This window comes from Solanum lycopersicum, chromosome 6 (assembly GCF_036512215.1).
Source record: "Solanum lycopersicum chromosome 6, SLM_r2.1".
Classification (NCBI taxonomy): domain Eukaryota; kingdom Viridiplantae; phylum Streptophyta; class Magnoliopsida; order Solanales; family Solanaceae; genus Solanum; species Solanum lycopersicum.
Window position 1 is genome coordinate 48,813,292 of NC_090805.1, and position 15,981 is coordinate 48,829,272.

The 15,981-nt window shown below is 28.2% G+C and overlaps 1 protein-coding gene across 1 annotated transcript; it reads right to left on the reverse strand.

The window, feature by feature from the left end:
• Positions 1-8,178: 8,178 nt before the first annotated feature.
• On the reverse strand, positions 8,179-9,911 carry LOC104648015 (zinc finger protein ZAT5-like). Its single transcript, XM_010324112.4, has one exon. The coding sequence runs from the start codon at positions 9,371-9,373 to the stop codon at positions 8,393-8,395; it is 981 nt and encodes a 326-aa protein (XP_010322414.1). The 5' UTR covers positions 9,374-9,911; the 3' UTR covers positions 8,179-8,392.
• Between the last annotated feature and the right edge of the window lie 6,070 nt (positions 9,912-15,981).

Below are 15,981 nucleotides of genomic sequence, written 5' to 3' on the forward strand. Positions count from 1 at the left end.
TGGAGCACAATTAAATCAAACCCTAGCTATTCCATTTAATTTAGGTTATTAGTTTGCTATTATATATAATGTTCCCTTTAATGTAACCTTTGTCAAATTCGATCCAATACCCCCAATGTAGTCAAATTATATTTTAATTTACAGCATCTATTTGTGATTAATAATTCATAACTCGATCTGTCCATGCAACGTTATGAACAATTATCCAATAATTTGGTTTTCTTAACGTTATGAACAATTATCCAATAATTTGGTTTTCTTTAGTAGTTCTATTTCAATTAATAATATAATCAATCTCTCTTTGGTTGTTGTTGCCCTTAAATAAGTTTCATTTTTTTTCAATTTTGATTTATTTTTCCATTGAGGAAATTGTCCCAACTCACAACAATAACAATTATTAATATTAATTAAAATAAATATGGACATATTGAATGGATCGATTAGAATATTGTCATCTATTTATATATTTCTCTTTAGTCTTTTGATTCAAAAATAATAAGTCTTAATTATCTATATCAGAAATCAAGATAATTATTATGTTTTTTAAAAATATTCAAAATTAAGGTAATTTTAAATTTTTTCTTTTCAGATTCGCATTTGATCTCAATTTTTTATCACAATCATATCTATCTCTACCCCTCGATCGAATAAAAGTCATTTGATCCTATATAAAAACGTGTACTCATTATGATTTAAAGGGCAAATTTCACATATAGCAAACAAAAAATTCATATTTGTATGTTATAGCAAACTTTGCATAATTGCGCTCCATAGCAAACATAAAACTGTATAATTTGCTATACATATACAATTGTATAATTCGCTAGCCTAAACTGTATAATTCGCTGGCCTATTTCGCTGCAATTGTATAGTTTGTTTTGCATACTGTTGAATTGAATTAAAATGTATGTATATTGCATAATTATAAGTGTATAGCAAGGAGATATATGTTTTTCTCGCTTTATACAAAAACAGAAACACAATATATACACTTCTGTTGTATAAAGCTAGAGAAAATTGTATTTCACTGCAATTGTATAATTCGCAATTGTGTAATTCGTTGGCCTTTTTCTCTGCAATATTTGAAGTATAATGTTTGTAAATTGTATAATTAAGTGTAAAACACGAAGATATACATTTTTGCATGTGTATATACAATTTTCTCTCGTTTTATACAAAATAGAAACAGAATTATACACTTCTGTGTATAAAGCGAGAGAGGCGAGCGAGAATGGAGAGTGGCGAGCGAGATTTTTGGGAGAGAGACGCTGGTAAATTTTAGCTAATGTTTGCTATGGAGCACAATTAAATCAAACCCTAGCTATTTCATTTAATTTAGGTTATTAGTTTGCTATTATATACAATTTTCCTTTTAAAATATGAAATAAACCATCCATCTTAGATAAATGGGCCGAATAGCCTCAACACTCAAAAGGGGATGACATTGTTTAGCCCAAACTGTCCATCACAATTCTCAAATCGTTGGGTCGGGTCAAGCCCATTTATACTATTCTCTAGTTCTGTTCAGATTTCAGTATCAATGGAATTAGGATTAGTATGAGACAATTTAGTTGAATTATAATCAAGAGACAATTATTTAGTTGTCTCTGTCTAATCTATAGATCACGAGTTTAAGCATTAATATTTACATTAAAATATGTTTCTTATCAATTACCCCTTAAGATGTATGTGATATTTTTTCAAAACTTGTTTAACACGAAATGTTTTGTGCATCGAACTGTCTTATATAAAAAAGAAATATTAATTTCAAATACATTATATGTTATTTTACAATATATATGTCTCCATATAAGTAGGTGCTCATTTTTTTTTTTAACTATACAACTATTTAACATGTCAGCATATATAATGTCCCAATCGATACCATAAAGTGCAAAGTCTTTTTTTAGATAAATTCATGGTCTCAAACCTCAATAAACTTGATAAGGAATTCTTATCCATAAAGCCTCTCCTTCACCCTTTCAATTTCCTCTTGTCATGTTGGGAGGATGACATAATTTTTTTTTTAAAAAAAATGTACACATCAGATTGAGACTCCACCCAAAAATCAGATAAGTTTTTTGTTTTATTTTATTTTTTAGTGATGTTTAAAATACGTATTATAATTTAATAAAACTTGATTATTACGTGAAAAGGATATTGTATAAGTATGCTTCTTAAAAAAGGTAAATACAAACTTTGAACTCACCTTTAATTAAGAATTGGATGGTTTGACTCTAATACGATTACTTTGTTATATGGCCAGTTAATATCAGTTGTAATTACAATTTTAAGTGTTTGTTTGTGTGTTTTTCAATTATAAATAGACATTTTTTTCATGAAGAATTTTTATTTATTTTCTCCATTTCTTTTAAAACACTAAATTATATGATTTTTGAAATATTTGATAAACATCAACAAAAACTTTTATTTTAAGGTCTTTACCTCTAATTACCCTATTTATTTCTTTTTAAGTTTCTCTATTCTTTTTCTTTTAACACTATACTCCATGTAACTAGTATTATTTACTGAACTTGGTTTCTACTGTTTGATTTAATTAAATGTAAAGGAACTAAAGATCATAGCTAAGAATTATCGAAAAATTAAATAAAATAGTGACATATTTGACTTAAGTTAGATTTATAGTAAGGTCACCTAGTCCTTTTACTGATATGATTGGATTCTTTAAAAAATAAAAATAAAATTGGATCAATAGTATTTTCACTTATTTTCGTTATAACACGAATTATTAAACCTATTGAATGATGGTGGAGGTATTCAATTACTTGATCAAGTCTCACTGTCCCAAATAGGTTTAAAATCGTCTTATTTATTGTCTTGTTCCTTTTTACTTTTAACTATTTTGATAATTTGTTGCTCATGTATGATTTTTGTTTTTCAGAATGAGTCTATCTATCTTCACGAGGTAAAAATATAATACGTATATATTGTACTCTCCTCAAACTTTACCTTATGCGACTATTTTGAATATGATAGTACTTATTATTTATGTTGGGTTGGGTGAAAAAAGCAGTTAAACATCAATTACTAATAAATTAGTACAATTTAATCCTTGATATGATGATTTTGACTTGGAGAACTTGCATTTTTGTCTTGTAAATAAACGTGTGTTAGTTTATTCATATCACCATAAGTGAGATTAGTTCAAACTTCAAAGTAGTAGGTATAGTTGTTTTATTTGTATGTGGATGGATTGTGGGCATTATATTCTCAACAGCCATAGAACATGAACCGGTGGTTATATGAAACAAACAAAAAAAAAAAGTTAACAAATACTACTTAATTAATGACTCACCAAATAGTTATTTCTAATTTTAGTACTTAATTAATTACAGGTATTATTGATCCACTAATTAATTGTTTGCACTACTCTGGAGTTTTTGAAGTTCGATTCTTAGTTGATCAGCTAGCTTTGAAAATATTGAGGAGTCTAATTAGGTGGAAAATAATGTTCAAAATTGTGAAATTAGGTCCTAGAGCTAACTCACACTTCAAAAGCTAGCTCAAAGAGAGGATGATTTTTCAAGTCTTATAAGGAGTCCACCTATCTTATTTACCACCGATGTGGACTTTTTGTCATTCTTTAACACTCCACCTCACCCCCAGTGCTTATCATCTGGGTGCGTGGGCAATTTTGATTTTGGGGGTCCCAACATCGGGTGAGATGGGCCCTGCTCTGATACCATGTAAAAATTAGGTATTAGGCCTAATTTACACCCCAAAAGCTAACTCAAATGGAGGAAAATTGTCCAAGCCTTATAAGGAGTCCACCATCTCATTGACGATGTAAACTTTTTGTCATGCTTTAACAAGAATGTTATAAGAAACACTTTTTTTATAATTAAGTAAGTATTAGTTATATTATAAAGTAAAAAATATCAATTAAAATTACTAAGTCATTATTACAAGGTAAAATCCATATATATATCTACATATAATTTACAATTTCTCAGTTCAAATAAATATCAAAGATAGAATTTTTCACCAAAAACTTATAATAATATACATAAAGAGGACATTGTGATAATGTATTGCTGGTATAATGGCAGGCAAATGGCATAATTTGGGATTACATCAAAACAACCTGCATCTCCTCCCCTCTCTTATCTAATTCAACTATTTTTAATGTTGTATACTATTTAAGTGTACTAAATCTACAATACATTTAATTATTAACATATATATATATATAACATTAGAATTAATATTAATATACCTATATAACTCGTATCAAAACTTCTACCTCTTTGTTTGGCACCCAAATATTTAGGTTATTGAACTACCTTCCTAATTGTATAGAAAATACAAGGGAAGTGTGAATAGAAAAAAACAATTGGACTTTGAGTTTTTTAGAATTAAAAAAGAGGTGTCGAATTGAGAAGCAAGCCACCTGGAAGGATGTATATATTCTGGTGAGCTGCCAACATGAAGTATGAACTCAATTTAACCACAAATTCTATGTTGCTTCACTGTCACTTGCTTAATGCTTTGATCATCACAAACTCCGACTTTCTTTCGTTTCTAAATAAGTGATGTTTTTAATTTTTATACTATTTAAAATATTATTTATTTTTAATTTTAATTTTGTCTTTATTGATTTACTCTGATTAAATGACTTAGAAGAATGAAGTGATTATTTAAGGAAAAATGGTATAAAATAATAAATGATTAATTTAAATTAAATGTTATAGTCATGGCATAACTTATTTCAATTGTAGCAAATATGTTTTTTTTTACCATCTGATTTGGTATATAATTAGTTATTTTCGGTATACAATAAGTTATTTTATATATTTCGATATAAAATGGATTTATGATTTTATAAAGCGAAAGAAAAAATTGTATGTAATACATACATTTTTTTCTATACACTTATAATTATACAAGTACAAATCTTATTATACGAATTACGATGTATAAATGAATCTATACAAAACTGAATAATTTGTATAAAATTCGTTGTTTGTAGCGAATTATCAAAATTAAAAGCTCCAAATACAAAATATATTATGGAGCACAATTGTACAAACTAAACTATAATATACAAACATTATTTTTATATTTGCTATATGTGAAAGTTACTCTTTTATTTAATGACATGAAACTTTGTATTAAATAAAGAAAGAAGATAATTTTGTGAAAATTAAAGAGCAATTTCTTCTTAAAACTCTAAAACAAGACTACTATTTTAAAACAGAGGACTAAAATATAGGCCTAAATGATAAATTTATTTGCGGTCAGTATTTATATGAGGTTAACATATATCAATATATTTGTACATAAAATTTACTATCATTTAATGTATATTTAAAAATTAATTTAATTGATTATTTTAAAATAAAATTGGATCAATATTTAAATCAATTTTATATTTTATTCAAAAATCAAACTTATAAAAATATATTTTAAATAACAAATTCTTGTTGATAAAGATACATTTTTCATATGATTAAAATTTAAATTATTTAAATCTCGAAGAGAAAAGATATCACATTAATTAAGCAGATAGGTTAGTTAGATATTTTATCTTTTTGTTGAAGAATTTCTTTGGGAGAAGTTTTTTCCAAATTAAATCATTGCAAAAAATATGTTTAAACTATATATTCTGTTGATATAATAATAAAAGACGTTCTGTTTCGGAGAAAAAAAATTAAGCCTAAAGGAATACTACTGGTACATTTTTTAAACTTTATTTTACCATATAACTATAATAAATTAATATATTTTGATACGAATATTAGTCATAAAATGCATTTTTTTTTCAAATTTGCAACGTGCATCATCGTACGCCGTCACTCAAACCTTTAACTATGGACAGGTAATTAAGACACGTTGACAACTTGACGGACTTCCCAATCTGTAAATTAATTTTTTTCAAACAGATAACCATAGCATTGTCTTTTGAACTCATTTAGATTCATGTATTTTTTTATGGAGAATTTTTTAAATTGTCGCAACATATTCATCGAAGATACATTGTTATGTTATTTCTTTACTATTTCACGTATTAAATTATGTTATTTTATTTTTCTATTTATTTATATTTTGATCCATATTAAATTGTATTATTTTATTCTTCTTATATTCTGAGAGTAAAGAAAATTTCTACAAAATTTACACAATGTATCACAATGGTAATAGGTTTAACTAACTTAAGTTCTTACAAATTACCATCGATTCTAAAGAGTGGGATATAATTTGACTTTTATGTAACACTTTTGAATTGTCACTATATATATATTACTAAAAATGTTTGATAATAATTGTAATTAATACCAAAAAAATATTAGAAGTTATAATATTGAATAAATAGTCCCCCCACTACATGTGCAAATCTACAGGAAGCTTTAATTTTCTCTTCCCCACATAGACACACATTGTATTTGGACATTATGTCTTTAACAAGGTATCGATATAATGTATCCACATGCATAGCTTAATTACCAATAATTACCAAAACGTGCACATAACAAACATCTTTAATTACCAAAAAGTTTCCCTAATTTTGAAAATGTATAATTATAGGTTATCTAGGTGACTTTATATGAATTCACTTGCTAGATTTGTAGTACTCTTGTATTTTTTGTGTTTTGAACTTATATTTTACTCAAATATAATAAAAATTATTCGTCTATATAATGTTGTACATTATTAAGAATATCGGAATGGTAAAAATAGACATATCATGTGTCAACACGTCATGAACAATGATACTTGAAGTAGAAAAGATTGGAACTCTTTTTGTTAGACCCAATAAGTTTCGATATGTATTAAAAATCATATGGTATTTTTCTTTATTGCTCATCGTATGTATTACTGGTGCCCTAATTACCTAAACAACACTTTGAAGAATTTTGATCTATAAAAACACAAACTTAAGAAATCACAATTATTAGATGTGGTGTAAATTATAGACCTTATACCCAACTGCTCGTGACGTGTGATTTGTAATGTTTCATCTCATTGCACTAGTAACATTATTTGTAGTAGTTACAAAACGGATAGTTAAATGTACAAAACATTTTAAAAAGCGTGATATAAATAAAATATTAGAGATTATTTTCATGACTCGAACTTCTAATATATGAGTGTATGATGACTTAATTATAGTTGTTAAGAAGCTTGAAAAGTAAGGGACAATTAGATTAAAAATTAGGTGTGATGGGTTGGCTGAGAGCTGCTACATCTATTTCCCTAATACACTGAATGACATTATGTCTCTTATAATTTGTGATTAGACACCGACGAAATCATGATTATCTCAAAATAAAAAGATTAAAAGGAAAGATATTAAACATTACGACAAAAATTAATAATCCGTGAGCATTAATTTTGACACCAAATTTTAATACAAAAAAATTAGGGACAGATCATATCATAGTATTTGAAGAAGAAACAAATATATTAAGTGACTTAAGTAGGTTCTTAGCTAGATGAAAAAAAACAAAGACAAAAAAATATAGATACAGGTGGCATTCACATGGTATTGGCAGTTACCCATCCTATCCATTTTTATTTTAATAAATAAATTTTATTGAAATAGAAACAACACAAGGAGTAGCTGTTTTCATCTAGTGGTAATCACCCCCAAAAAAAAACATGAAAAGAACCTGATCCACAAACTTTTGGTTAGCCATATTCGTATATATAACTGAACTCAATATTTTCAATATAAAATACTAATTAACAAGTAAAAATTTATTAAATTTAACTAATATATACGTTCGCGTTTATATTCAAAATTCATTTTGATTGTATTATAAATGTTATTGAAGCTCTCTCCCAACTCGATCTATACCCCTCGTTTTTTTTCCTTTTTCTGTTTGTGGAGTGTCAATGTGTAACACATCGCTCTCCGCTCAAGAAATAACAAAAGAAAAAATTTAAAGATATGGAAAATCCTTCTTTATGTTTATATATTCGTACCTGTAAATTTAAAGATGCCCTTCAAATTATCAATATCCTCAAAAAAAATTTATATGTCCGATAAAGATAAAACTAAAATTTATAAGTATATTATACACTTTCTTCGAATTCTACTCGTAAAATTATATGAGTATATTTTCTTTGTCGTTGTAAATGTAAAGATGCCCCATCCTCTTTTCGTGAATGAAAAGCAACCGTGAACACTAACCACTTAAAAAGTACTCGTAGTAGTAAAAAATAAAATAAAATAAAATATATGATCAACATTGGTGAAACCAACTTGTTCTCCAAAAATGGATATGTATATACACAATCTACAATAAAATTTATGAAGAATATATAGTAATGACAATTATAAATAGCAACAACAATGATTCTAAAAATTATAGTAATGACAAAATTAAGAAGAAGAAAAAAAAAAGTAAAACTGATCACTTCAGTTTAATTAGTAATGGCAATCCACCAAAGCTGCAGCGGAGAAGAGGAGACTTTGCTGGTTAGCTGAAAATTCAAAATTATTATTATCATCTCGGTGATGATCATCTTCCGGTGACGCCGGCAGGTTCAGATCAAGCGATAAGAAGAGCTTTGGCTTTTTCGAATTCTGATCATCATCGTGTGATAAATTATCTGAAGTGTTGTTACTTGTTTCATCAACAGTGATTTTAGTGTTTGTTGCTGTAATTGTTGGTGGTCTATGTCTTCTCATGTGACCACCCAAAGCTTGACCCGATGAGAATTCCGCCCCACAAATTGAACACTCGTGAATTTTTGGCTGCTTGTTGATCAAATTGCTATGTAAATTCGAATTACCTTTGTTGACTATTTGAGTAGGAGCGGTTACAATCCGATTGATTTTCTCCTCTTGTTGTTGTTGTTGATGATGATGATCGATTGAAGGTGAAACAGAATCAGCAGTAGATTTTTTCTCTTCGGTTTTGATTTTTTTGTGACTTGTTCTATGCCCACCAAGTGCTTGAAAAGATGGAAACGTTCTGTTACAAGTTTTACACTCGTAGACATAGAACCCTGCTTTTCCGGGTGTTGTTGTAGCCATTTCTGTAAATTTCCGGCTACTGATTTTCACCATCTTACGTTCAGTACTTTCCACTTGTAATTTCTGGCATCGGCCACTTTGTGCTAATAGAATTAAGCAATTCGCCATATCCTCATCTTCCTCTGTACTGCTCGTCGTCGAAATTTGAGTAGTTGAAGTAGTTGATGATGAATACTGCATCGATGATGAGTAATTATAAACATCCTCACCTCCATCACCGCCACTTCCACCACCACCAGCGCTGTCGTCGGCGGCAGCGGTTGATGACGTGGAAGTAACCATCGCCACCGCCATGAACTGCCGTGGCCGCTTACTGCGCTTACCTTTGAACACCAAAGTCCGATCGATTGAGTCCTCGGAGAATTCCATTAGAGAGGAAGAGTTGAAGTAGTGAAGCAAGTGACAAAGAGAGAAGTGGATGAAAAAGAAAGAGAAGAGTGGTGAGATAGCCTAAGTGCTTTAGTTAGTTATATATATATATTGTGTAGTGAATGATACGAAAATTGTTTGGGAGAGTCAAAATACCACCCAAGTGTTAAACTAGTGGATGAAATTAATGAATGAATTTTCAAGTCTATTGGCCAACCAATATTGCCTAATGTGTCTTTTAACTAGTAAATACTCATTCGATGTTTGATATTTTTATAAAATTCGGCTAAATTAGAATAACAAAGATAAAATGATTCAGGACTTGATATCGAAGATGGATGGTTGGATGATAAGCAACTTAAGTGTTGTATTTCCTAATTTTCCTTTGAATTTACAAAAAAAAAAAAGTTTTGTTTTAATTGATTTTCTATGGTGTCAAAGTTAGGTGCAAGTATGGTTATAAATATCACAACAGCATTAATTGAATGTAATTTACTCGAGTTAATGCCATGCATGGAGACAAAGGTTTACCAAATTATATTTATGGAGGTGAAATGTATATACTTTGGAGATTATTTCAAGTGGTAGTAATACTTTAGTGCACTAATAAGGTGAATGAATGAGTTGATTAAGCATTAAAAAGGGAGTGTCATAACTCATAACTGAAAAAAGAAAAGAAAAGAAAAAAGCAAAATAAAGAGAAGTAAGAAGAAAGAAAAGTAAAAATACAGACAGATCACGAAGGAAAGTTGGTGATAACTTGAAGTTTGGTTTCCACATTACACTCCTTTTTAATATATTATACTGTTCTCTTCGTTTTAATTTATTTATCTTATTCTCATCTAATATAAAATTCCAAAAAGTAAAATATGTCACAATTCACATTTATTTTTTAATGTTATGATCTCAAACATGTCAGATATAAATATCGAAATGGGAGAAGTATTTCTTATATGGTATGGTTAATTAATTTATTATGATTTATGGCTAACTAACTAATTTGCCAGCGAAAGTCAGGAAGGTAGATTCGAGTATCAAAGGAAATGAGGATTGCACGTCAAAAGCACACTCCATCTCACTTATTCCATATAAGTCTTCTTAGACTCAAAGGAAAGTAGTAGTAGTAGATGAAGAGATGCAACTAATAAACTAGTAACCCAAACTACCTAAATTCCATTGCCTTTCAAGCAAACACTTCATTTCCCCCCCCTTAATTTTATGAACGCACTAATAGTGTGTATTTACAATAACAAGTAACAATTTATGACAAACTTAATAAGTTAATTTGAAAAATAGAGTTATATTGGTAGTATAAAAATTCTTTATATCATTAGAATAAGTATATAATAGAGTACAACTTAAATTAATTAAGAATATTGAATTTCCGCCATCTGCTCTCTCGCTTGCGCTTGCTTTACCCACTCTCCCCCTTTCACTTTAAAACTTAAATTGTGGTCCTCCACTATTAGACCACTCAAGCATGACAAATTCAAGCTGTACTAAATTTAACAATTAGTATTTATTTTTTAAAATTAAATTTCTTATTCAATATTTGATACTTGATCAGATAATAATAATAATAATAATAACATATTCAGTGTACTTTCTACAAAACTTGACCTCTGAGGAGGGTGGTCGTTCTTGTGTACTCAATCTTACACCCTAGGTCCTAAGGTGGAAATGTTGTTTATGACAGATCCTCGACTCTTTGTGACGTGTATTAGTATTTTAATTATTTGTAGCTAATTAGTTGAATAAAAGTAGAAGGAAAATTAATGGGAAAGATGGAGTGATGACTAATAAAACCTTTAGAGATCCACATGTCCATGTCTCTATCACTTCTGTTGTCTAACATATAGAAATAGAGATATATGTAAAGCAAGAATAAGGAGTTGTAGGGACACTAGTGGAGTGGTGACCATGTCAAGTGGGATTAATTGAAGTAGTAGAATTACTAGTGTATGAATATGAGATCGAGAACTGTAGACCATACAGGTACCTTTCCTTCATATTCATTTTTTTATATATATATATGGACACAAATTTTAAGCTCGTGAGTATGGATTGATGAGTACTCACTCACTCCTAGTGGCTGGCATGCATGTTCACAGTTTGCTCACAATTAATCATCTATATCTGTTTGGTAGATTGCCTAATTTAGTTTTTTTTTTATTTGATCTAATATTCTTTATATATAAATCGAGAACTGACAAGGTGAAATAGAGAGGGGATTATAAGATCGATCGGTAACTTAACTACTAAGTATTAAGTTCCCTTTGTTTGGTTGGTCGATTGATTAAATTATCCATATATTTTATAATTACATTATCATCGCTGTATCATAATATAAATTATGTTTACATACATTGGAAATATATTATTCGAAGTTTAATTTGTAGTATAATCCGTGACAATTATGTTTTAGAAAAACCTAGACAACTATAATTATAACTGTATATACTATAGTGAATGGAAGTATTACTACTTTGAAGTCGACTTCACAAAGTAGGGACAACTTATCTAAAAGAGGTTGAAAATATAACTGGTGAGACGGAACAAAGAAGCAAGTAGTGGGTTAGAATGAATTTTCATGTTGTTGAGGTGGTTTTAATCAAGCTAAAGTAGTAATTTTTAATGTTTTTTTTTTAAAAAAAAAAACATGAGGAAGAGGAAAGGGAAAATGTAGAAATAATTAAGAAATCAGATTAAGATTATGAATCGAATTCTTATTAATATGGTGAAAGTTTATATGATAAAATAATTATACTATTATAAGTAAGCGGTTGGCCATACTGCTAATTAAATTTAAATGTTTTTTTTAACTAAATACTGATTAGAAAAAAAAAGTGAATAATTCTCATGATCAAATGACTCCTGATTACCCTATCGTCCCTAATCTATTATGCTTCAATTGAAATCAACATTTCATTATTATTATTATTATTTGTATATATACTTCGAGAGAATCAAATGTATATAATTTTCTTTATGTAATGTTGAAAATTAATTACTTTAGAATGCAGCTATAATAAATCTTTTTAAGGATTTTATGTTGTTTTTTTTTTTATATAGAAAAAGTGAGAGGAAATATTCCTAAGAAAATGTCAAAAGTCAAAATACAAATGAAAGAATGTGCTTAGCAGATCCTTCAAACATATTTTATATATCCAAAAATATGATTCTTTCTATCAGTGATAGCTGTGTTTTCTATTTTATTTATTCCCATGCCATTTCTACCCTTGTTATTTTAATATTTATTACTTTGAATAACGTAATTACATAAATTAGTCAGCTCTATAAGGTGTAAATCTTATTTGATCATTTTTTCTCTTTAAAGAGAAAATTGAAGTTCTAGTCCTTGAAATATCAATAAATTTTAATTTTAATTCTTGCCATCATATTTGACTAATATGACACATTTGTCCTTCAATAAATTAAAAATATATTTTTAATTCATTTATGTGTAGAAAATATATTATGTGAATTAAATTGTTTTTGAAACTATATCACCCTAATATATTTAGTAAGAGTCGACAAGCATAAGGATGAAAAGTGCATCACTCCAAATATTGAAAGTTTAGGCATAATACGTAATATGATTTCAACTTGGTTTGAACGAATAACTATGCGCGATTTTTAGTGTGCATAAGTAGTTAGTTAAATTTGTGTGAAATTGAACAAGTAGACGTACATATTCTAAATAACATAATACAAGTAGGATGCATGCAGTATACAATTTTTTTGTAGGACAAATGTGTTTTTTTCTTTCAATTTTATACAAGTTTAAGTGCTTACTTGTCCACACCCAAAGTTAATGGTCATAGTTCTCCGTTAACACCAAGTTAAGAGTCATATTTATATAAAATGACGAAAGTTTAAAGTGCTCAATTGAACATCTCGAAGATTAAAACCAAAATTATCCCCTATTTACTTCAAAAATTAAATATTAAGAGGAGGAAAATAAAATTTATCAACAACTTTACAGTCAAAAGTACAATTATCCGTTTTTTCGTATTTATATACTTGAAATGACCATCATAATATTATAAAGTTAATATCACTTTCCGGAGTTTCTCACTTTAATCAGTTAGGGCCCATAAATTAGTTGACATAATTTGGGGAAAAAGCTTAATCTTTCTTTGTATATTTGATCCACTCAATTCATTTTGGTATCGTTTTATTTGCCATTGTGGAAATCTTTTTTGGGGAAATTAGCGTTTTTTCAGTTTAAATTATCAATTATGACAATATTTAGATAATTCTAAAATATAATAATATATAATTTACTTGAGAAAAGTTCACAATACAAATGTAACAATTCATTTTGTATGACTATATCATTTCACTTTGTATCAATTATATATGTCCATTTACTATAAGAATAACATATACAAATCAAATTGATATACCTCGAAACAAACATATACACCTCAAAGCAATACAAGACAATAAAGCAAATAAAACTCAATATATCGTAATTTTTTAATTTTTTTTACTCATTTAAATAAATACATATCATATATTTGCTACGTAGATAAATATTTTTTTTTTTTACTATATGGACTTCCCATAATTGGCCAAAGAACAAGTGACTTGTAAAAGAAAGAAGAGAGAGAGTAAAGAAAGAGGAACAAAAAAGTAAAGGAGAGTTCTAAAAATGGGCAGCCGAAAGTCAGCAAAATTTGCTGACGGCGGATTCTTGGCGTAACAAATTAATGTACTAATAGCTTAGCTAGCTAGGTTGGTTATGTCAAGCACGTAATATTATTTTCTATAACATTTTTTAAAATAAAAAAATGTAGGCATGAGTGGAGTGGGAAGGAGGTAACTCTCCCTAATGCTATTGTTTAAATATATTTGGAATTTATTAATAATAGATCGATCGAGAATGTGATGCATTATTTATTGAAAAAATTGTCAGTCTTAGTAGAATAAATGATTTCTTATGACCACTTACAAATTGAATAGAATAAATTAACTATTTCAGATTTCTTATAAAAAAATTATTATAAAATCAGAACTCTCGTCTTAGTACAATTTACGAGAGTTAATGTTCATTAATTTGGCATCAATGTGAAGTTTGAGCTTCAATTGAAGCACACTAGTAAAGGCAACTTGCTAGATTAATAGGAAAAATAGGGATAGCAAAGCATGTTTTGATTTATTGGAGGCCTATAAGGTAGCAACCTTTCATTTCTTCAAAAGTTAATAAAGGCCTAATAATCATAGTCTTCAAGAGTACTTCTAATTTTTAGTATATAAAGACTTGGTATTTTTATTTTCATTTTCTTTATTTTATTTGTTTTTCCCCTTTTGAAGTTGCAAAACTTTCGAGCTACTCAAAACGACATGTTGGTTTTCTGTTACAAGTTGCAATCAAGAATATAAAATGACAACCTCCACACTCTTTTCTTATATATACTCTATTTATTTACAAAGGATATATTATTTTCCATGTACATATGTGAGACTTGTTTCATGAGAATTTAAGTTGTATATTGTAATAGTATACATTTTTTTATATATATATTATTTTATCATATCAGATTTTACAATGAAGAGTTACTTGTTATTATAGATTAGCTTAATATGACATATAAAAGTTTGTACTCATTCATTGCATAAAACTTAAACTCGTTTCACATAGTTCACCTAAAACCAAATATAATAATGCAGAAAAAGGTTGGTCAATTAGTTGTTTTGTTATTCTTTTTATTTCTGTTAATAATTCCCGAGTTCTAAAATATGTTTGTTATGATAATTATCACAACAAAGTCCACCTAAACCAAATATAATAAATCTACTAACTTTTGACTACAACTGTCAATATTATTAACACTTAACATAGTAGTACTAATTCTCAAATTAGAATAATGACAGATTATATAAGTGGCTTGGTCTAGCTAAATATACATTATATCGTTCACCAATTCCACATTTTGTCCTCTGAGTTTAATTTATAAACTTATATATACACTTGTTTTTGACATCATTAACGAATTTTTTCTTCTAGTATGGTGTTATTTAATAATAAAATAACTTTTAAATATTTTTATTTTGTATCGAACACAACTTGATACAAATCAGGCTTTCAAAGATAGAGGCACCTAACTTGCTTAATATGGAAGCTCTACAAAATTAAAAGAAACGTAATTATTTTTTGAGATATCGAGCATCTTTTTTCAATCACTAAATAAAAACAATATATACCCTACAAAATAAGCCCAATATTCATACTTCATATCCAACTCACGAGGAAATAGTCCTCTCCACAAATGTGTAAAGTTAATAAATATTCTGATCTCCTTTTTTGGAATAGCCAGTCAGTGAAATTAAATTGAGAAACGAAACCAATCAATCAATCGAAAAAATAATAAGAATTGACCAGCCAACCAACGTATACCATGTCATTATCCTTTGGCGGTTAGGGATGGCAAGCAAAGTGGAGCGAGTTAATGATTTTTCAAGCCTTTTAAAACTAGAGCTTATAATTCTGATTCGTATAAGCCTTTGACCCTTAAGGCTTGATTAGGATGGATTAAGGTCGGTACATGTATCGAAGTTATTTATTTTAAGACAACTTCTAGATATTTCAGTATTGTATGAGC